The sequence below is a fragment of the Lissotriton vulgaris genome, chromosome 11 (assembly GCF_964263255.1).
Source record: "Lissotriton vulgaris chromosome 11, aLisVul1.2, whole genome shotgun sequence".
Classification (NCBI taxonomy): Eukaryota; Metazoa; Chordata; class Amphibia; order Caudata; family Salamandridae; genus Lissotriton; species Lissotriton vulgaris.
In genome coordinates, this window is record NC_141699.1 from 359,090,449 (window position 1) to 359,114,036 (window position 23,588).

The following is a 23,588-nucleotide window of genomic DNA, read 5'->3' on the forward strand; positions in this document are numbered from 1 at the left end:
AGTACCTGGAGTCGAAGTCTCGGCATTTGCTGTTTTCGGCGGTGGCGAACAGATCTGCGTCTGGAGTCCCCCACCTTGCGAAGACTTCTCCTAGTACTTCGTCGTTTATGACCCATTCCTGGTTTTCCTGAATCAGTCTGCTCAGTGCGTCCGCCTGAACATTCTGCACACCTGGTAGGTGGGTAGCCGTTATAGTCAGTCCTCTGGCTAGAAGCCATCGCCAGATCGCCTGCGCCTCCTGCGACAGAGTGGTTGATCTCGAGCCCTCCTGCTTGTTGAGGTAATACATCGTGGTTGTATTGTCCGTCTGTACAAGCAGAGAGTTGGTCTGGAAGGACGGATGAAAGGCCTTCAGTGCCAAGTGAACAGCTCTGAGTTCCAGGAAGTTGATGTGATACGTGGACTCCGTCGGGGACCACGTTCCTTGAATCTGCAAGTCTCCGGAGTGCGCCCCCCCAGCCTTGGAGAGAAGCATCCGTCACGATAGTCTGAGTGGGAATATCCTTGTAGAAGGGAACCCCTCTGAGGAGATTCTCCGCCGAACACCACCACTTCAGATACTGAAGAGCATGCAGAGACAGTCGTATCTTGTCGTCCCAAGATCCTTTCCTCTGATCCCACTGATCCTCCAAGCACTCCTGCAACGGTCTCATGTGCAGTCGTGCGTGTGGCATTAGGAAGATACAAGAGGCCATCGATCCCAGTAGAGAGGACACCGTCCTCACTGTTGTAGATGGAGTGGTCATAAGAGCCTGAGCCTTCCGAAGGAGTGATAATCGTCGCTCCTCCGAAGGAGACACGCTTGCTGACAGCGTATTGATGGTGGCGCCCAAGTACTGAATGCACTAGACTGGAGTTGGGACAGACTTGGACATGTTTATGTGCAACCCCAGCTTGTTTAGGGGAACGCACGTCTTCTGGAAGTGTGCTTGAGCTTCCGAGAAGGAGGAGGCATTGATCAACCAATCGTCCAGGTACGGGTAGACAAACACCTTGTTCTTCCTTAGGTGCGCTGCTACCACTGCCATGCACTTCGAGAATTTTCTGGGCGCAGACTTCAGTCCGAATGGCAGTACCGTGTACTGATAATGATTGGTGCCGTAGGAACTTCCTGTGTTTGTGTGCAATGGGCACATGGAAGTACGCATCCTGTAGGTCTATTGCACATAGCCAGTCTCCCTGTTGCAACTGAGGATAAATCTGATGCAACAACAGCATGCAAAACTTCTCTCTGCGAATCCATTTGTTTGCCTGTCGCAAGTCCAGAATGGGCCTGAACTCGTTCTCGTCCTTCTTCCGAACCAGGAAGAACTGGGAGTACAGACCTCTTCCTCTTTGAGACAGAGGTACGTCTACTATTGCCCTTTTCCTTAACAGGATATCGGCCTCCGCCTGGAGCTCGCGCAGTTGAAACTGAGCTGACCTGAGGAATTGATGGAGGTGGGCTGGTGAACCGAAGACTGTATCCATTGCAAACTATATTCATCACCCACTTGTCCTGAGTAATTTTTCTCCACTCTGCCAGAAAAAATTGAACGCTTCCCCCCACCGGAGCGTCTAACGGATGTAGGGGAAGTAACCGCTCAGGGTCGAGACCCAGCCGGGCCCTTGTTCGCTGTAGAGGACTGGTGTCCCCTTCTACCCTTCTGGCGCTTCTGGAAGGGTCTCCGGAACTGCTGCTGTTGTTGCTGCTGCTGTCCCGAAGTCTGCCCTCGTCCTCTTCCCTGTGCACTGAACCGTCTCTGGAACGGGCGGTAGGCCTTCTTTTCTTTGGCCTTCTCCAAGCCCACAGCCGTCAGGGTCTCTGCCTCCGCCTTCATGCGGACCATCTCATCTTCGGCATGTTTGCCGAACAGGGTTTCCCCCGAGAAGGGCAGATAGGCCACCTGCTGCTGGGCCTCCGGCTTGAGTGATGTGAGCCTGAACCAAGCATGGCGCCGCTGGTTGATCCCATGACAGTACCCATGGGCAACCAAAAGAAACATCCGCAGCCGCGCTGATGACCTGGTTCGAAACCAGCATCCCCTCTTTGAGTATCTCCTGGAAGCCCTCCCTCTTATCTCGTGGCAGGAGTTCCGTGAACTGTTGAAGGGATTCCCACAGGGCACAGTCATACCGCCCTTGCAACGCCGCATCGCTGGATGCCTTCATGGCCGTGGATGCCGTCCCACAAGCCTTCCTACCAGCCGAGTTGATCCATCGGCTCTCCTTATCGGGCGGTACGGTTGAAGACAGAGGTAGAATGTAGCTTCCTGGCCGCCGTCACTATAACAGAGTCCGGAACCGGGTCTATCCGCAGAAAAGCCGGGTCCGAATCCGGGGCCCTGTACTTCTTCAGAAGTCGGGAGGGAGCGGCCTTCGCCACCGCTGGCGTGAGGAACAGCTCCTCCGCGGGCTCTACCAAACCAGGTACTAGCGGCAGTAAAGGGCGAGACAAATGCTTCTTGTGAAGAGTCTCAAATATCACGGACGTCGTGGGTGTTGGAGCTGTCACTGTGATTCCCAATATCGCTGCCCCCCTCAGGAGAACATTCTGGAACGTGCTGATGTCGTCCACCGGAGACACCCTTGTCCCGGGGAATTCCGACAAGGTCGGTGAATAGGTCCTGGTCCAGGACCTGGAGGAGTCCGTGCGGGACCGCGATCCACGCCTCCTATGGCGACGTCTTGACCTGGTGGAGGATCTACGCCGACTCCTCGATCTCCCCCTCCGTCCGGAGCGTGATCGTGACCTCCTTGGCTTCGGTCGATCCGCCGGAGCGGGCGACTTGGTTTGGCCGGGGCCCTCGGCTGAGGGGTCCCCTTGCGAGGAGTCGGTAATCGGGGCAGTGAGACCGACCTCGGAAGAACCGGAGGCGGTTTGTCTGCTGGCAGCTGAGGTCGAGGTATAGGTTGAGGAAGTGGTGGTAGAGCAGGAGGAGTAGGGGCCCTCGGAGGGAGCCCCCTCGGTAGTGGAGGAGGGGGTATAACCGGTCTCTGTGACGGAGTATACACCATGGAGTACACCGAACCCGGTGATCCGCCTTCCTTTCCAGCCTGGGACATTGGCGAACCTCCCATGGTACCAGACCTCCTTCCATGTCTCTTCAGCGTCGAACGGCAAGCGCCGGTCCCTCGGTGTCAACCGTCTCTCCCTCGACGGCGAATGCCTTAGCCTCCACGGCATCCTTCGCCTCGACGGCGACGTCCTTCGCCTCGATAGCGACCTCCTGCGCCTCGATGGCGATCTGCACCTCGACATCGATCTTCTCTTTGACGACGAGGATCCCCTCAACGACTATCTTCTCCTTTTTGCCGACGGCGAACAGCGGTGTCGCCTCGACGGCGAGCGCCGAGCCTTTCATCGTCGATCACTCGACGACGACTCCGACGAGAACGACGACGAAATCTTCACAGGAGACCTCGACGGCGGCCTGTTCAGTTCCTTCGACGTAGAGCGTCGACGCCGCTTCGACCCAGAGCCCTGGGGAGACGGGGAACAGACTGTAGTCATCCCTCTCGACGCCGTTGTCGGTGCAATCGACCCAGACGGAGAATGGGGACGCTTGCTGGTCTTCCTGCCCCTGGGGAGCCCCCCAGAGGCCTCAGCACGGGCAGGGGAAGCCCCTCCAGACCCGCCTTCAGCCTTCTTTCCTTAAGGCCCTGAAGCCTGATCTTCTTTCTGTCCTTCAGGGTCCTGCCAGAGAAGCCCTGACAAATCACACACTCCTCTGGGACATGGGAAGAGGGAAGGCAGAGGATACACACCTCATGGGGATCCGATTTGGCCTTCTTCCTGGAGCACTCTGGACATTTGTCAAATAATTCAGGCATATTAACAATCAAAGGGTGCACCAATGGATTAACAAGAAGAAAGGCACCAAAGTCCTTAACAAAAGCACTCAAAGACTTGAACAAAAGTGAAAAATCACCAATAAACCCTTGAAAAGGGAGAGCTCAATGCTCCAGGGTCCTGCTTGCAGGAGCCGGAAAAAAGAACTGAAAGTAAAAGGGACCTGCAGTGCATTCTGGGATACTGTGAAGTTCTGGAAAGTTCTCTTAAAGGCACAGTATCCTGTTCTGAGCCACATAATGGCAGCCTATGGGCTTGTCTGTCCAGGTCTTCCTCTCTATCATTCCAGAGGAGTTTTGCTGTTGAGGCAAGGGAAATCTGGACAGACTTCGCTGTTTGTGGATTTTTGGTGGAATTTCTAGTTGAAGTACTGGACAGTGTAGCCTGGTTTTATAGGCTGCATTATCTGTCTTTAATTCTCTCTTAAGTGTCTGTGCAGTTTTGCATTTTTCGACACCTTAAGAGATTATTTTCATTGCTCCGGGGTCCACGCACATGGGCGGGACTATTCACTAGATTATGACTATACACAGAGATCCCCTACTACAGAACTTGATAAGTCGCCTCGAGCCCATCAATTGACCAATCGGAAGCAGCACCCCTCGGAGGTGCCTTACGTTCATTTTCCTGAGCATTGAGGTTGCCTGAGCATGGAGGGCACCCGTTTAAGCACCTTGTTCGTCCTCTCTCCCGAGACTCCCAAGTGCCCGTCTGGGCCACAAAAAAATGGCGAAGTTCCAGGCTGTCGGGTCTGAGGCGTGCCGGCTTCGACAGGCTCCGATCGGTGACAGGATTTTTCGGCCATTACCCGCCTTGCTGCTGCGGTTTTTGCTTGTTCTGCCGGCCCGCTGGTTGCAGCTAGTCTCCCTAGCCTGGGGGGCCTTGCTGGGCAGGGACCGGTTGCTGCTGCATGCTAAGGAGGAGAACGAGTTCATACACCGTCACCTGAAGATGATTGGGGCCGATGAGGGTCCGCTGCAGATCCAGACCTTCCCCGGTTTTGCGGTGGGATGCACGGACAAAAGTTTTATGCTGAGTACCACCGGCCTCCACTCATGTGGTTTATTGCCCTTTCAAGTGCAGCCTAATGTACTCATTGGTGTCTGTCTTGGCGACCCTGCAAATTCTGACCCCATCTGTGGAGTAAGCCGCAAGAAAAAAAAGCAAAAAAAAAGGTATATTTCACACTTTTTGCTGTATGTGATAGCCATTAACCAAACTGTGTTTACCGCGGTGTGGTGTGAATTTATGCTTTTAGGGACAGGGTGGGTGCTTCGCTGTGCCACTGCCACAGTCTATTCCTGGAGGGTCCGAAAACCTTTCCAGCCAGTGTCCGTGCTCTCCTACACATGTTGGCACGTAGTTTCGTATAACCTCAGAGAGTAACCCTCCATCCATAGAATATTTATTTTTAAGTCCTGACTGGGTGATCATGGAGGAAGGTGAGGCACAAATGGCTACATTATATGCAAGTCTTAGTTATGAGATATTGTCCCACCAGCCCCGCTCAACAGTTTGTAACAGATTAAGGAGAATATAGTGAAATATTTTATCTTTTGAATAGGATTTGCATGGTCAGAATATGATTTGCATGGATTTTGCTCTCATTGCCTACTGACCCATATTAATCAGTGCCCTCAAAGATTTTTGGGGCCCCAGACAAGACCGATTTTCGGACTATTGTGAGGAATAATTGTGAAATGATTACCCTTTTCAAACTCCTTCAAGCCCTGATGCCACACAGTATTGAATTATAAGCTTTCAGAACCAGGGGCATTCAAAAACAGCTAAAAGCCCAGGCTACCCATCATCTTCCTGACAAGTAGTACCAAAAGAAAGCTTGGGCAAGCTTAATACGTCCTGTTTCTTTTGATACTTGGGTGTAAATGGTCTTGTAGCAACAATATTTTAGATGGAATTCACTGTCAAACAAGCCTCTTCATCTATCAAAGACCCAGTAAAGCTGCCGTAATAGGTGATTAGTGGACTTACACATATTATAAAGAGCACTGGCTCTGTCTGTGTATGTGTGGCTCTGTGTGTGTGTGGCTTTGTGTGCGACTCTGTGTGTGTGTGTGTGTGGCTCTGTGTCCGCTAATACTCTCTACTACTGTCTAATGCTCACCTATTGCCATTGTAAATGACAATACCATTTATTTATGTTTAAAATAAAAATGCAATGCCAATAGCTCTAACTTTAACAAAGCAGCGACCATTGCATCTTAAATGCTTGTTAATATACAGCACCCTGCTCTAGCGCTCTTTTTACCTGCTATAGGGGTGACTGATATACATTAAAAAGGGAATTTTGGGCTTTGCCATTATCTTAAATGGCAAAGTCGAGTTAGCAGTTTTAAACCACACTTCCAGTCTGCAGTGGCAGACTAGAAGCCATGTTTTACCTTGTCCCACTCAGGTAGGCACAAAAAGAGCTGCAGTCCCTGGGGGTCACTGACTTACAGGCTCTGGGTAACCCCTGGCACCATATATTAGGGACTTTTTTTTATTTTTCCACTTCACAATTGTTAAGATTACATCTATAATGTTATATATTGCAATATTTATTAACGAAGAACAAACTTTGTAGCCATCCAACCCCTTCCCATGCAGTTGCCAGGGAAGCCGCCCCCCACCTCCCTTCAAGAATCCTTGTTTTTCAGGCTCTATATTCTGCAGGGGTAATGTTGCTAGTATAATTTTCCTATATCTGAGTCCTCTCTGATGTTTGGTGCACCTTACTATTCGGATCCAGAGTCCACCGGATATCGCCCTCCCACTACAGTCTCGAAACTCACTATGGCAACTTCCATGTTGTCAGATCTTCTTCTGGTATATTAGGGACTTACAAGTAAGTTGGGTCGAGCCAATTAAATGTGCATCATATTATGGGTCAGAGCACATGCACAGAGGCCTCTTTAGCAAGGCTCAGGGCATGTCAGAGTTGTTGCACCAGTACCTAGCAGTCAAAATAGGGGCAAAAAGGCAGTGAAAACCTCCAAAAGGCCGGTTTCCTTAAATGTACCATTATATACAGTTGGCTGAGGATACCATGATGGTGCCCCAGCGTAGGATACCACTATTTGGTTGGAACACATATGTGGCATCATTTCTCCTCCTCTTTCCCAACCTCTGCAACCTGACTCCTCACCTTCTCATCCCACTGAAAGTCCGGTGTGATAGTCAGCTCCACCTTCAGCGTGGATCTGGTGATGGGCTGCAGGTGGACTGCCAGATCTAGCTTCGGGAACAGATGAACATACTTATGAATCGTCTTTCCCATCTTAGGCATTCGGATCAGCTCCCCTGTAACAAAACAGCAGGATAAGCATAAGAAAAATGACAGCAAAGAAAAGAGGAGAACAAGCAACAGGGTCACAAGCAAGCAACAGGGTCCCAAGCAAGCAACAGGGTCACAAGCAGGCAACAGAGGCACTAAAACAGGGTCCCAAGCAGGCAACAGAGGCACGAAAACAGGGTCCCAAGCAGGCAACAGTGGCACGAAAAGAGGGTCCCAAGCAGGCAACAGAGGCACGAAAACAGGGTCACAAGCAAGCAACAGGGTCACAAGCAAGCAACAGGGTCCCAAGCAAGCAACAGGGGCACGTAAAGAGGGCCACAAGCAGGCAACAGAGGCACGAAAACAGGGTCCCAAGCAGGCAACAGCGGCACGAAAACAGGGTCCCAAGCAGGCAACAGCGGCACAAAAACAGGGTCCCAAGCAGGCAACAGAGGCACGAAAACAGGGTCCCAAGCAGGCAACAGAGGCACGTAAAGAGGGCCACAAGCAGGCAACAGAGGCACGTAAACAGGGCCACAAGCAGGCAACAGAGGCACGTAAACAGGGTCACAAGCAGGCAACAGAGGCACGAAAACAGGGTCACAAGCAGGCAACAGAGGCACAAAAACAGGGTCACAAGCAGGCAACAGAGGCACGAAAACAGGGTCACAAGCAAGCAACAGGGTCACAAGCAAGCAACAGGGTCACAAGCAAGCAACAGGGTCACAAGCAGGCAACAGAGGTACGTAAAGAGGGCCACAAGCAGGCAACAAAGGCACGAAAACAGGGTCCCAAGCAGGCAACAGTGGCACGAAAACAGGGTCCCAAGCAGGCAACAGAGGCACAAGCAGGCAACAGAGGCACGAACACAGGGTCACAAGCAGGCAACAGAGGCACGAAAACAGGGTCCCAAGCATAGGCGCTTTCTGACTCAACAGTGAGGCCCTGTTTTTTCCTCGGTGTTTAATCCAGCCTGTTGGCTTGCTTTCTCAGTTTTGCCAAACATGATACCGATTATAGTGAAAGACAGGATGATGTGCGAAAAAATACAAAATGTTGTCCTGAGCAAAGCCATAATTAAAACCCAATTTAGTGGTTTCAGCAACTTAAGCATTAAACCGCATCTCTTCCATTCGAAGTCACATACAGATCTCAGCAGCAGGTGGTTAACCCACTGTGATGTCTCGCAACGTAGTTTGAAAACTAGAATTCTAACCTTAGCTACCCCCATATGAATTAATGAACGGTGTGATCTTAGGCAAATGACAATGCGTACAGTGCGTGTGCCTCACTTATTTCTATTTACAAAACTGTTAGCTCTTAAAACATACTAAAAGCTGGCAATGTTGACTACAATAAAACCCGACATGTGCCCGACTCCCCCAGCCCCCCGTCCTCTGAAGACGACACTTCACCGCGGGTTCTCAAAGACGAGCGAGCGCTGTTGACCCAAGCCCGGCGTCGCCTGATAAATCCTCGGCGGAGGAGGGCCTGCACACAGCATTCATCTGCTGATAAGGCTTGTGTGGAGAAGAAACAAATATGCATTTCCCCTGGAACAGAAAGCTCGCGCACACTCCATTTACAAACTGAAGGACAGGCTGGCCTAAGTAAAAACCCTGCGGCGGGAGGTCAGCGCCGCACAATGAATTTCATCTGATGGGAGCGGTAGCAGAGTGCCTGGCGCAGGGCTTAAAAATAGAGCGCTGTGAAAGGTACTGGCAGCAGCCTGCCCTGCGTGACCCCGGTTCACACCTGTGCTGGATGCTGACCACGGGTGGGGGTTCAGGAGGGAGCAGCTGGGGGTGTTTTGGTGGAGGGGGGCAGGTGTGGCCACCTTTGAATCTTTTCTAATTCTTTTTTTTTTTTTTAAATAACTCAGGAAATGTAATATGGATTATCTCCATGTCTCTGTTTAGTTTACTGATTATGGAAACGAAAGATGCAGTTTCAGACTTGCAGCTCACTTTACCCGTCCCGCCGAAAACCCCTTTGACTTCTGCTGGGTCTGTCTTGCCAGTTCTGGGTGGCCCAAGCCTCGCTCCCCCCCATGCTTTTAAGCCACCCACAAGGACATGTGCACGAGGGGATAAGGCCCCACCCCCTTCTAATGCCACCAATGACTCCACCCTAAATCTTCAAACAGTGCCCACCTCTTCCCCTCCCCCAACAAAAGCTTCAAGAGCGGCTGAAATCTGGCTGACCAGTCCACAGGGACAAACGTGTGACGTCATTGTACCTAGAAAAAACCTTTTCGTTAAACATACTTAAAGAAACACAAAAAGGTTCTACATTATCGATCTCACGGCTCCAAGGGCAACTTATCCTCCAGACGGACTGCTTGGCAGCAGGACAACGGACCACCTCTGCTTGGAGTTTGACAAGTATGTACACTACACAGGCGAGGCCTTTCCTTCTGAGCCAACCATGGCGACTAGTCACAAGCTCAGGGGGTCACACGCATGCCAGGGGCGCTTCCCCAATTACAGCGCTGACTTCCTAAAACACAGACACAACGGGCCCCATCCACACAGTGAGCGGAGCACTATGCCAAGTCACGCGGGCAGCGCCTTGAGGAGTTCCGGTTCACAGGGAGGCGCTATAAAGCAGTCTTCAGTGCCCAGGACAGCCGCACAGAACACGCCACAGGAAAGGAGGGTTTTTCACAGAGTGCAGCGGCCAGGGAGGCTGTGGGGGTATCCGATGGGCAAGGTAATATGTCCCGTAGCATACTCGGGAAGTCGAGTGGCTTAAAGAGCCAGATATTCAATAGATGGAGGACAGCGGGAGGGGGGGCGGGGTAACGGGCTCACACACAGCGGGAGGGGGGCGGGCGGGCTCACGCACAGCGGGAGGGGGGCGGGCTCACGGACAGCGGGAGGGGGCGGGCAGGCTCACGGACAGCGGGAGGGAGGCGGGCGGGCACACGGACAGTGGGAGGGGGGAGGGAACGGCAAGAAAGCCACTCACCTGGACTTCCTCCGGCGGCGGTCGGCCGCGGAATGGGCAAAACAAACCTAGACGCCAACTTCTTCCCCCGGGCTGCGGGGGGCGGGCACTTCCGGCCGGCCGCGCTAGGATTGGCCGGCCGGCCAGTCACGGGGCGGGAAACGGGGGAGAAGAGACGCAGTAGTGCCGGCAATGCCGGACCAGACACGGGGGCGTTCCCGGCGTCCCGTGACGTCGGCAAAAGCCAAAGAATGTCGGGAACGCCCCCGTGTCTGGTCCGGCATTGACGGACAGGCCCCTCGTCCAATAGCAAGGCTCCGTTTACGGAGCCAGCCAATCAATGACGAGGGCCGAACCAAGCCACACTACAGTTCTCATCAGGTTTTCGCCTGCGCCGAAAAGATGCGCAGAGCGCATCTTTGGCGAGGCAAAACCTAAAAACGGGTTTGTGGGATAGGAGGAAAAGTAGTAGGTTGGAAGGTAAAGGAAAATGCACTGGGGAGATTTAAAAAAGTAACCTAAGTGAAGGAAGCGAGGTGAGCGAGAGAGTACATGTAGAAGGGAAGGAAGGAAAACCACGAAGACTTTGGATAAAAGGTGAACGAAGGAGGTGACGAAATGCACAGGTAGGGAAGGAAACGGCGAAAGGTCAAGCTAGGGCGGTGAGAATAGAGAACGAGGCTAAAAGACGAGTGAGAGAAGGAGGGAATAGGGGAATGAGGAGCTCAGTGGAGGTCGAGGAAATTAAGGTAGATTGGGGGAGGTACAACTATGGAAACGATGGAGAAAAATGAGGGAAATGGGGGACAAGGAATGAGCTTGCGAGTGAAAGAAGACCGGGTGAAGGAGTAGAGATGGGAAGAAAGAGTGATGGAAGTAAATCAGGAAACGAAGGAACCAGTTACGGATTCAATAGCAAAATTGAATGTGTGAAGTTAAGCTTATAGTGGGGGGGGGGGTGTCTAGCGCCATGATGCCCGGAAAGGGCTTTAACTATTTACAAGTGAAAGAGACAGCTTGAGATAAATGAAAGGAGAGGCAAGGGACATGGGAATGGGAGCGCCAGAAGAAAAGCGAAGGACTTAATGCTGAAAAGGAAAGGTGAAAAGGGGTGAACCAAAGCAGGATCTCATTGAAGGAAACGAGTTAGAAACCAGAACTAGGAGAAATAAAACAGGATGAGGGATAACCGAAGAACTGGAGGGAGGAGAGGGAACCGAGCCTGGATTAAAGAACTGAAGGGCAGGGCGAGGTGTTTAGGGAACCGAAGATGAAGGACCCCAATACCAAGGCCCAGCACAGTGCCACAGGGAGAAGAGGGTGTGCTAGCTGGGTTCAGCTGCGTACCTTCAGATCCTGACGGCCAGGGCTGGCACACGGGTACCTCCCGGGTTGGAAGGCGTCAGACAGCTCTGGGTCGGGCAGGGGGAGGGGGGCTCCTATGCTAGCAGCCGATAGAAGGTTCTGGTGCTGGCACAGGGGACCTTCCGGTCTTGGCACTCGTCAGGTCTCTCTGGTGTTGGCACAGGGTCCACTCCTTTATTGGCAGTCGTGAGATCTCGCTGGTGTTGGCACAGGGGACCCCTGGTGTTGGCCCTCGTCAGATAATGCTGGTGTTTTGCACAGGGGCCTCTCCGCTTATTTCTCTTCCGCGGCCTCTGTCATTAGTCCATGGACACCGCCAGCCTTCTCTTTAGTCAGCGTTCGACGGAGGGTTGGCACAGTGGCCTCGGTTTTCTTTGATGTGGCACTGGGTCGCTTTTTTTGTCAGTTGTCGCTCGGTGGATCTGATGGGGTTGGCAGGCAATAACCCCGTCTAAATCAGATAATCCTTGCGTTGGCACAAGGCCCGTGGGTGGGTTTCTGGGATTTCCCCAGGATGGCACAGCGCCCCTATAGCTAGGCCTGGCTCGGCTAGCCCCCAGCAGTCTCACAGCCTCTTCCTGTGGTTGGAAACTGGTCTTAGTCCTCTGACGTCCCTTGCCCAAGTGCCAGACTTTAACCAGCTTCCCTGCTAAACCCTCTCCGGCTGGCTCCCCACGCTGCCATTGGCTGGATCCGGAGCCCGTGGGCGGAGCCAGGGACCCTCGCTGCCCGCGCGCTGGGAGGGGCTGGGAGGAGTGGCAAGTCTCGGAACTATCTGTCCTATGCCTTGGATTGTGGCTGTGAAGCTTTAAAGGTCACCTACAAGTAGTAGCTCTGTCGAAGCGCCTCGTTTCTGACGTGCGGCACCTCTGGGCGCACGCGCGGCTCGAGCAGTGCACCTCGTTCCCAACGTGCAGTACTCCTGCTGTTCCAGTGCCCCGGCCCAGGCACTGCTCTCCCACTGCACCACAGTCTTAACTTGCACCCCAACCCCCAGCTGTTCCAGTGCCCCGGCTCATGCACTGCTCTCTCACTGCACCACAGTCTTAACTTGCACCCGCTTCCCCCCCCCCCCCCAACTCCCAGCTGTTCCAGTGCCCCGGTCTATGCACTGCTCTCCCACTGAACCACAGTCTTAACTTGCACCCCCAACCCCCCAGCTGTTCCAGTGCCCCGGTCTATGCACTGCTCTCCCACTGAACCACAGTCTTAACTTGCACCCGCTCCCCCCCCCCCCCCCAACTCCCAGCTGTTCCAGTGCCCCGGCCGATGCACTGCTCTCCCACTGCACCAACCCCCGCCCCAACCCCCAGCTGTTCCAGTGCCCGGCCCATGCACTGCTCTCTCACTGCACCACAGTCTTAACTTGCACCCCCACCCCAACCCCCAGCTGTTCCAGTGCCCCGGTCTATGCGCTGCTCTCCCACTGAACCACAGTCTTAACTTGCACCCCCCCCCCAACCCCCAGCTGTTCCAGTGCCCCGGCCCATGCACTGCTCTCTCGCTGCACCACAGTCTTAACTTGCACCCCCCCCCCAACCCCCACCTGTTCCAGCTGTTCCAGCTCTGAGGCCCACACAAAGCTCTGCCAACCAAACCCTGCTCTGCCAGTGCGCCTCACTTCTGACGCACATCTCCCCTGCTGTTCCAACACTGAGTCCCAGGCGCTCAGTGACGCATCACACAATGACGGCCCCTCACGCGCACTGGGACGAGGGGCTGCAGTGTCTCACAGACGTGCATTGGGGACCGTTTGAAGTATTGGGGGCCCCATGAAGAGTCCCCCCTGCTGCGCAGGTATCTGCGTCACGCCCCCATCTTTCACCCATGCCGCACTGCTGTGGTTGCGGAAATGCCCCCACCCCCACGGCGCTCGGTCAGCGCACCTCACGCCTTACCTGGGACCCCCCTGTTGTCCCGGAATGGAAGCGGCCGCTGGTCTGAGCGGCGCGAGCGGCTCTTCCGGCGCTAGGCCGAGGGCGCCAGAAAGAAGAGTGCGGGAAAGGGGACCGGAAGCGTTGGCACTGCACCCCAAACCTCTCCTGCAGCACTCTTGCATGCCTGGACTGGGGCCCACACACAGCTCTGCCCAACCCCGACCCTCTGCGTCACTCAAGAGATGGCCCTCTGACAGCAAATGGGGCAGAGGGCTTCCCCGCGGGGTGGTCTCTCTCTGGCATTGTGGGGTCTCTGTCTGTGGCAGCTAGTAAAGTCTACCTGTGACTGTCTCTTGCTCGCGGGGAGTCTCTCGGGCAGGGTGGGGGGCAGACGGTCACCTGCGAGGCCTAGAGGGAGCAGAGAGCGGTGTCAGCCCAGACTCACAGCCCCCACCCCTCTCCCCCAGGGACAAACATCAGAACTCAGATCCCTGAGGACCGCCACTGTTAGCCCTGGCTGGCATGCCCCCACATAGATTGGGCTCATGCAGGCTCTCTAAACCCACAGCTTTAACCACCCCTGAACCGGTGAGCACGTAATCCCGGGTAAAACTTACAGCCCGGTCGGCTACCGAATCCAGCCGGCGGAACGTAAATTTCTGGTACCCACAGACTCGTGGGTGAAACTTGGTTCGTTGCCCACGGTGCGCACCTTGGCGCCCTTAATGTTTAACGGACAGCGGGAGGGGGCGGGCAGGCTCACGGACAGCGGGAGGGAGGCGGGCGGGCACACGGGCAGTGGGAGGGGGGAGGGAACGGCAAGAAAGCCACTCACCTAGACGCCAACTTCTTCCCCCGGGCTGCGGGGGGCGGGCACTTCCGGCCGGCCGCGCTAGGATTGGCCGGCCGGCCAGTCACGGGGCGGGAAACGGGGGAGAAGAGACGCAGTAGTGCCGGCAATGCCGGACCAGACACGGGGGCGTTCCCGGCGTCCCGTGACGTCGGCAAAAGCCAAAGAATGTCGGGAACGCCCCCGTGTCTGGTCCGGCATTGACGGACAGGCCCCTCGTCCAATGGCAAGGCTCCGTTTACGGAGCCAGCCAATCAAGGACGAGGGCCGAACCAAGCCACACTATGCAACTCAACAGGATTTCGCCTGCGCCGAAAAGATGCGCAGAGCGCATCTTCGGCGAGGCAAAACCTAACAAGCATTTACAATGCAATGGTTTTGCCTTTGTTAAAGTTAGAGCGATTGGCATTGCTCTTGACATTATTTTTATTTATGTTTTTTTTTAACATAAATAAATGGCATTGTCATTTACAATGCCACTAGCTTTATCTCTTGCAAATGACACACACCAACACCCACAGAGAGCCCCCCCAACACACACAAACCCCCCCCCCACACACACACCCACACAGAGCCCCCCCACACACAGCCACACAAAGCCCCCCACACACACCCACACAGAGCCCCCCCACACACACACCCACACAGAGCCCCCCACACACTGCGAGCCCCACCCCACACACTGTGGGCTCGCTGCGAGCCCCCCCGCAGGCAACAGAGGCACGAAAACAGGGTCACAAGCAAGCAACAGGGTCACAAGCAAGCAACAGGGTCCCAAGCAAGCAACAGGGTCACAAGCAGGCAACAGAGGCACTAAAACAGGGTCCCAAGCAGGCAACAGAGGCACGAAAACAGGGTCCCAAGCAGGCAACAGTGGCACGAAAAGAGGGTCCCAAGCAGGCAACAGAGGCACGAAAACAGGGTCACAAGCAAGCAACAGGGTCACAAGCAAGCAACAGGGTCCCAAGCAAGCAACAGGGGCACGTAAAGAGGGCCACAAGCAGGCAACAGAGGCACGAAAACAGGGTCCCAAGCAGGCAACAGCGGCACGAAAACAGGGTCCCAAGCAGGCAACAGCGGCACAAAAACAGGGTCCCAAGCAGGCAACAGAGGCACGAAAACAGGGTCCCAAGCAGGCAACAGAGGCACGAAAACAGGGTCCCAAGCAGGCAACAGAGGCACGTAAACAGGGCCACAAGCAGGCAACAGAGGCACGTAAACAGGGTCACAAGCAGGCAACAGAGGCACGAAAACAGGGTCACAAGCAGGCAACAGAGGCACAAAAACAGGGTCACAAGCAGGCAACAGAGGCACAAAAACAGGGTCACAAGCAGGCAACAGAGGCACGAAAACAGGGTCACAAGCAAGCAACAGGGTCACAAGCAAGCAACAGGGTCACAAGCAAGCAACAGGGTCACAAGCAGGCAACAGAGGTACGTAAAGAGGGCCACAAGCAGGCAACAAAGGCACGAAAACAGGGTCCCAAGCAGGCAACAGTGGCACGAAAACAGGGTCCCAAGCAGGCAACAGAGGCACAAGCAGGCAACAGAGGCACGAACACAGGGTCACAAGCAGGCAACAGAGGCACGAAAACAGGGTCCCAAGCATAGGCGCTTTCTGACTCAACAGTGAGGCCCTGTTTTTTCCTCGGTGTTTAATCCAGCCTGTTGGCTTGCTTTCTCAGTTTTGCCAAACATGATACCGATTATAGTGAAAGACAGGATGATGTGCGAAAAAATACAAAATGTTGTCCTGAGCAAAGCCATAATTAAAACCCAATTTAGTGGTTTCAGCAACTTAAGCATTAAACCGCATCTCTTCCATTCGAAGTCACATACAGATCTCAGCAGCAGGTGGTTAACCCACTGTGATGTCTCGCAACGTAGTTTGAAAACTAGAATTCTAACCTTAGCTACCCCCATATGAATTAATGAACGGTGTGATCTTAGGCAAATGACAATGCGTACAGTGCGTGTGCCTCACTTATTTCTATTTACAAAACTGTTAGCTCTTAAAACATACTAAAAGCTGGCAATGTTGACTACAATAAAACCCGACATGTGCCCGACTCCCCCAGCCCCCCGTCCTCTGAAGACGACACTTCACCGCGGGTTCTCAAAGACGAGCGAGCGCTGTTGACCCAAGCCCGGCGTCGCCTGATAAATCCTCGGCGGAGGAGGGCCTGCACACAGCATTCATCTGCTGATAAGGCTTGTGTGGAGAAGAAACAAATATGCATTTCCCCTGGAACAGAAAGCTCGCGCACACTCCATTTACAAACTGAAGGACAGGCTGGCCTAAGTAAAAACCCTGCGGCGGGAGGTCAGCGCCGCACAATGAATTTCATCTGATGGGAGCGGTAGCAGAGTGCCTGGCGCAGGGCTTAAAAATAGAGCGCTGTGAAAGGTACTGGCAGCAGCCTGGCCTGCGTGACCCCGGTTCACGCCTGTGCTGGATGCTGACCACGGGTGGGGGTTCAGGAGGGAGCAGCTGGGGGTGTTTTGGTGGAGGGGGGCAGGTGTGGCCACCTTTGAATCTTTTCTAATTCTTTTTTTTTTTTTTAAATAACTCAGGAAATGTAATATGGATTATCTCCATGTCTCTGTTTAGTTTACTGATTATGGAAACGAAAGATGCAGTTTCAGACTTGCAGCTCACTTTACCCGTCCCGCCGAAAACCCCTTTGACTTCTGCTGGGTCTGTCTTGCCAGTTCTGGGTGGCCCAAGCCTCGCTCCCCCCCATGCTTTTAAGCCACCCACAAGGACATGTGCACGAGGGGATAAGGCCCCACCCCCTTCTAATGCCACCAATGACTCCACCCTAAATCTTCAAACAGTGCCCACCTCTTCCCCTCCCCCAACAAAAGCTTCAAGAGCGGCTGAAATCTGGCTGACCAGTCCACAGGGACAAACGTGTGACGTCATTGTACCTAGAAAAAACCTTTTCGTTAAACATACTTAAAGAAACACAAAAAGGTTCTACATTATCGATCTCACGGCTCCAAGGGCAACTTATCCTCCAGACGGACTGCTTGGCAGCAGGACAACGGACCACCTCTGCTTGGAGTTTGACAAGTATGTACACTACACAGGCGAGGCCTTTCCTTCTGAGCCAACCATGGCGACTAGTCACAAGCTCAGGGGGTCACACGCATGCCAGGGGCGCTTCCCCAATTACAGCGCTGACTTCCTAAAACACAGACACAACGGGCCCCATCCACACAGTGAGCGGAGCACTATGCCAAGTCACGCGGGCAGCGCCTTGAGGAGTTCCGGTTCACAGGGAGGCGCTATAAAGCAGTCTTCAGTGCCCAGGACAGCCGCACAGAACACGCCACAGGAAAGGAGGGTTTTTCACAGAGTGCAGCGGCCAGAGAGGCTGTGGGGGTATCCGATGGGCAAGGTAATATGTCCCGTAGCATACTCGGGAAGTCGAGTGGCTTAAAGAGCCAGATATTCAATAGATGGAGGACAGCGGGAGGGGGGGCGGGGTAACGGGCTCACACACAGCGGGAGGGGGGCGGGCGGGCTCACGCACAGCGGGAGGGGGGCGGGCTCACGGACAGCGGGAGGGGGCGGGCAGGCTCACGGACAGCGGGAGGGAGGCGGGCGGGCACACGGACAGTGGGAGGGGGGAGGGAACGGCAAGAAAGCCACTCACCTGGACTTCCTCCGGCGGCGGTCGGCCGCGGAATGGGCAAAACAAACCTAGACGCCAACTTCTTCCCCCGGGCTGCGGGGGGCGGGCACTTCCGGCCGGCCGCGCTAGGATTGGCCGGCCGGCCAGTCACGGGGCGGGAAACGGGGGAGAAGAGACGCAGTAGTGCCGGCAATGCCGGACCAGACACGGGGGCGTTCCCGGCGTCCCGTGACGTCGGCAAAAGCCAAAGAATGTCGGGAACGCCCCCGTGTCTGGTCCGGCATTGACGGACAGGCCCCTCGTCCAATAGCAAGGCTCCGTTTACGGAGCCAGCCAATCAATGACGAGGGCCGAACCAAGCCACACTACAGTTCTCATCAGGTTTTCGCCTGCGCCGAAAAGATGCGCAGAGCGCATCTTTGGCGAGGCAAAACCTAAAAACGGGTTTGTGGGATAGGAGGAAAAGTAGTAGGTTGGAAGGTAAAGGAAAATGCACTGGGGAGATTTAAAAAAGTAACCTAAGTGAAGGAAGCGAGGTGAGCGAGAGAGTACATGTAGAAGGGAAGGAAGGAAAACCACGAAGACTTTGGATAAAAGGTGAACGAAGGAGGTGACGAAATGCACAGGTAGGGAAGGAAACGGCGAAAGGTCAAGCTAGGGCGGTGAGAATAGAGAACGAGGCTAAAAGACGAGTGAGAGAAGGAGGGAATAGGGGAATGAGGAGCTCAGTGGAGGTCGAGGAAATTAAGGTAGATTGGGGGAGGTACAACTATGGAAACGATGGAGAAAAATGAGGGAAATGGGGGACAAGGAATGAGCTTGCGAGTGAAAGAAGACAGGGTGAAGGAGTAGAGATGGGAAGAAAGAGTGATGGAAGTAAATCAGGAAACGAAGGAACCAGTTACGGATTCAATAGCAAAATTGAATGTGTGAAGTTAAGCTTATAGTGGGGGGGGGGGGGTGTCTAGCGCCATGATGCCCGGAAAGGGCTTTAACTATTTACAAGTGAAAGAGACAGCTTGAGATAAATGAAAGGAGAGGCAAGGGACATGGGAATGGGAGCGCCAGAAGAAAAGCGAAGGACTTAATGCTGAAAAGGAAAGGTGAAAAGGGGTGAACCAAAGCAGGATCTCATTGAAGGAAACGAGTTAGAAACCAGAACTAGGAGAAATAAAACAGGATGAGGGATAACCGAAGAACTGGAGGGAGGAGAGGGAACCGAGCCTGGATTAAAGAACTGAAGGGCAGGGCGAGGTGTTTAGGGAACCGAAGATGAAGGACCCCAATACCAAGGCCCAGCACAGTGCCACAGGGAGAAGAGGGTGTGCTAGCTGGGTTCAGCTGCGTACCTTCAGATCCTGACGGCCAGGGCTGGCACACGGGTACCTCCCGGGTTGGAAGGCGTCAGACAGCTCTGGGTCGGGCAGGGGGAGGGGGGCTCCTATGCTAGCAGCCGATAGAAGGTTCTGGTGCTGGCACAGGGGACCTTCCGGTCTTGGCACTCGTCAGGTCTCTCTGGTGTTGGCACAGGGTCCACTCCTTTATTGGCAGTCGTGAGATCTCGCTGGTGTTGGCACAGGGGACCCCTGGTGTTGGCCCTCGTCAGATAATGCTGGTGTTTTGCACAGGGGCCTCTCCGCTTATTTCTCTTCCGCGGCCTCTGTCATTAGTCCATGGACACCGCCAGCCTTCTCTTTAGTCAGCGATCGACGGAGGGTTGGCACAGTGGCCTCGGTTTTCTTTGATGTGGCACTGGGTCGCTTTTTTTGTCAGTTGTCGCTCGGTGGATCTGATGGGGTTGGCAGGCAATAACCCCGTCTAAATCAGATAATCCTTGCGTTGGCACAAGGCCCGTGGGTGGGTTTCTGGGATTTCCCCAGGATGGCACAGCGCCCCTATAGCTAGGCCTGGCTCGGCTAGCCCCCAGCAGTCTCACAGCCTCTTCCTGTGGTTGGAAACTGGTCTTAGTCCTCTGACGTCCCTTGCCCAAGTGCCAGACTTTAACCAGCTTCCCTGCTAAACCCTCTCCGGCTGGCTCCCCACGCTGCCATTGGCTGGATCCGGAGCCCGTGGGCGGAGCCAGGGACCCTCGCTGCCCGCGCGCTGGGAGGGGCTGGGAGGAGTGGCAAGTCTCGGAACTATCTGTCCTATGCCTTGGATTGTGGCTGTGAAGCTTTAAAGGTCACCTACAAGTAGTAGCTCTGTCGAAGCGCCTCGTTTCTGACGTGCGGCACCTCTGGGCGCACGCGCGGCTCGAGCAGTGCACCTCGTTCCCAACGTGCAGTACTCCTGCTGTTCCAGTGCCCCGGCCCAGGCACTGCTCTCCCACTGCACCACAGTCTTAACTTGCACCCCAACCCCCAGCTGTTCCAGTGCCCCGGCTCATGCACTGCTCTCTCACTGCACCACAGTCTTAACTTGCACCCGCTTCCCCCCCCCCCCCCAACTCCCAGCTGTTCCAGTGCCCCGGTCTATGCACTGCTCTCCCACTGAACCACAGTCTTAACTTGCACCCCCAACCCCCCAGCTGTTCCAGTGCCCCGGTCTATGCACTGCTCTCCCACTGAACCACAGTCTTAACTTGCACCCGCTCCCCCCCCCCCCCCAACTCCCAGCTGTTCCAGTGCCCCGGCCGATGCACTGCTCTCCCACTGCACCAACCCCCGCCCCAACCCCCAGCTGTTCCAGTGCCCGGCCCATGCACTGCTCTCTCACTGCACCACAGTCTTAACTTGCACCCCCACCCCAACCCCCAGCTGTTCCAGTGCCCCGGTCTATGCGCTGCTCTCCCACTGAACCACAGTCTTAACTTGCACCCCCCCCCCAACCCCCAGCTGTTCCAGTGCCCCGGCCCATGCACTGCTCTCTCGCTGCACCACAGTCTTAACTTGCACCCCCCCCCCCCAACCCCCACCTGTTCCAGCTGTTCCAGCTCTGAGGCCCACACAAAGCTCTGCCAACCAAACCCTGCTCTGCCAGTGCGCCTCACTTCTGACGCACATCTCCCCTGCTGTTCCAACACTGAGTCCCAGGCGCTCAGTGACGCATCACACAATGACGGCCCCTCACGCGCACTGGGACGAGGGGCTGCAGTGTCTCACAGACGTGCATTGGGGACCGTTTGAAGTATTGGGGGCCCCATGAAGAGTCCCCCCTGCTGCGCAGGTATCTGCGTCACGCCCCCATCTTTCACCCATGCCGCACTGCTGTGGTTGCGGAAATGCCCCCACCCCCACGGCGCTCGGTCAGCGCACCTCACGCCTTACCTGGGACCCCCCTGTTGTCCCGGAATGGAAGCGGCCGCTGGTCTGAGCGGCGCGAGCGGCTCTTCCGGCGCTAGGCCGAGGGCGCCAGAAAGAAGAGTGCGGGAAAGGGGACCGGAAGCGTTGGCACTGCACCCCAAACCTCTCCTGCAGCACTCTTGCATGCCTGGACTGGGGCCCACACACAGCTCTGCCCAACCCCGACCCTCTGCGTCACTCAAGAGATGGCCCTCTGACAGCAAATGGGGCAGAGGGCTTCCCCGCGGGGTGGTCTCTCTCTGGCATTGTGGGGTCTCTGTCTGTGGCAGCTAGTAAAGTCTACCTGTGACTGTCTCTTGCTCGCGGGGAGTCTCTCGGGCAGGGTGTGGGGCAGACGGTCACCTGCGAGGCCTAGAGGGAGCAGAGAGCGGTGTCAGCCCAGACTCACAGCCCCCACCCCTCTCCCCCAGGGACACACATCAGAACTCAGATCCCTGAGGACCGCCACTGTTAGCCCTGGCTGGCATGCCCCCACATAGATTGGGCTCATGCAGGCTCTCTAAACCCACAGCTTTAACCACCCTGAACGGTGAGCACGTAATCCCGGGTAAAACTTACAGCTCGGTCGGCTACCGAATCCAGCCGGCGGAACGTAAATTTCTGGTACCCACAGACTCGTGGGTGAAACTTGGTTCGTTGCCCACGGTGCGCACCTTGGCGCCCTTAATGTTTAACGGACAGCGGGAGGGGGCGGGCAGGCTCACGGACAGCGGGAGGGAGGCGGGCGGGCACACGGGCAGTGGGAGGGGGGAGGGAACGGCAAGAAAGCCACTCACCTAGACGCCAACTTCTTCCCCCGGGCTGCGGGGGGCGGGCACTTCCGGCCGGCCGCGCTAGGATTGGCCGGCCGGCCAGTCACGGGGCGGGAAACGGGGGAGAAGAGACGCAGTAGTGCCGGCAATGCCGGACCAGACACGGGGGCGTTCCCGGCGTCCCGTGACGTCGGCAAAAGCCAAAGAATGTCGGGAACGCCCCCGTGTCTGGTCCGGCATTGACGGACAGGCCCCTCGTCCAATGGCAAGGCTCCGTTTACGGAGCCAGCCAATCAAGGACGAGGGCCGAACCAAGCCACACTATGCAACTCAACAGGATTTCGCCTGCGCCGAAAAGATGCGCAGAGCGCATCTTCGGCGAGGCAAAACCTAACAAGCATTTACAATGCAATGGTTTTGCCTTTGTTAAAGTTAGAGCGATTGGCATTGCTCTTGACATTATTTTTATTTATGTTTTTTTTAACATAAATAAATGGCATTGTCATTTACAATGCCACTAGCTTTATCTCTTGCAAATGACACACACCAACACCCACAGAGAGCCCCCCCAACACACACAAACCCCCCCCCCCACACACACACCCACACAGAGCCCCCCCACACACAGCCACACAAAGCCCCCCACACACACCCACACAGAGCCCCCCCACACACACACCCACACAGAGCCCCCCACACACTGCGAGCCCCACCCCACACACTGTGGGCTCGCTGCGAGCCCCCCGCAGGCAACAGAGGCACGAAAACAGGGTCACAAGCAAGCAACAGGGTCACAAGCAAGCAACAGGGTCCCAAGCAAGCAACAGGGTCACAAGCAGGCAACAGAGGCACTAAAACAGGGTCCCAAGCAGGCAACAGAGGCACGAAAACAGGGTCCCAAGCAGGCAACAGTGGCACGAAAAGAGGGTCCCAAGCAGGCAACAGTGGCACGAACAGAGGGTCCCAAGCAGGCAACAGAGGCACGAAAACAGGGTCACAAGCAAGCAACAGGGTCACAAGCAAGCAACAGGGTCCAAGCAAGCAACAGGGGCACGTAAAGAGGGCCACAAGCAGGCAACAGAGGCACGAAAACAGGGTCCCAAGCAGGCAACAGCGGCACGAAAACAGGGTCCCAAGCAGGCAACAGCGGCACAAAAACAGGGTCCCAAGCAGGCAACAGAGGCACGTAAACAGGGTCCCAAGCAGGCAACCAGAGGCACGTAAAGAGGGCCACAAGCAGGCAACAGAGGCACGTAAACAGGGCCACAAGCAGGCAACAGAGGCACGTAAACAGGGGTCACAAGCAGGCAACAGAGGCACGAAAACAGGGTCACAAGCAGGCAACCAGAGGCACAAAACAGGGTCACAAGCAGGCAACAGAGGCACAAAAACAGGGTCACAAGCAGGCAACAGAGGCACGAAAACAGGGTCACAAGCAAGCAACAGGGTCACAAGCAAGCAACAGGGTCACAAGCAAGCAACAGGGTCACAAGCAGGCAACAGAGGTACGTAAAGAGGGCCACAAGCAGGCAACAAAGGCACGAAAACAGGGTCCCAAGCAGGCAACAGTGGCACGAAAACAGGGTCCCAAGCAGGCAACAGAGGCACAAGCAGGCAACAGAGGCACGAACACAGGGTCACAAGCAGGCAACAGAGGCACGAAAACAGGGTCCCAGGCTAGGCGCTTCTGACTCAACAGTGAGGCCCTGTTTTTTCCTCGGTGTTTAATCCAGCCTGTTGGCTT

The 23,588-nt window shown here is 55.2% G+C and overlaps 1 protein-coding gene across 1 annotated transcript in view; it reads right to left on the reverse strand.

Annotated features, from left to right (window-relative positions):
• SNRNP200 (small nuclear ribonucleoprotein U5 subunit 200) overlaps positions 1 to 23,588 on the reverse strand; it is a 442,987-nt gene that overhangs the window by 195,410 nt on the left and 223,989 nt on the right. Inside the window, exon 27 of the mRNA XM_086943332.1 lies at positions 6,981 to 7,135. Within this exon, the coding sequence (XP_086799458.1) occupies positions 6,981 to 7,135 (155 nt within the window). The remainder of the gene's footprint in view (positions 1 to 6,980; positions 7,136 to 23,588) is intronic.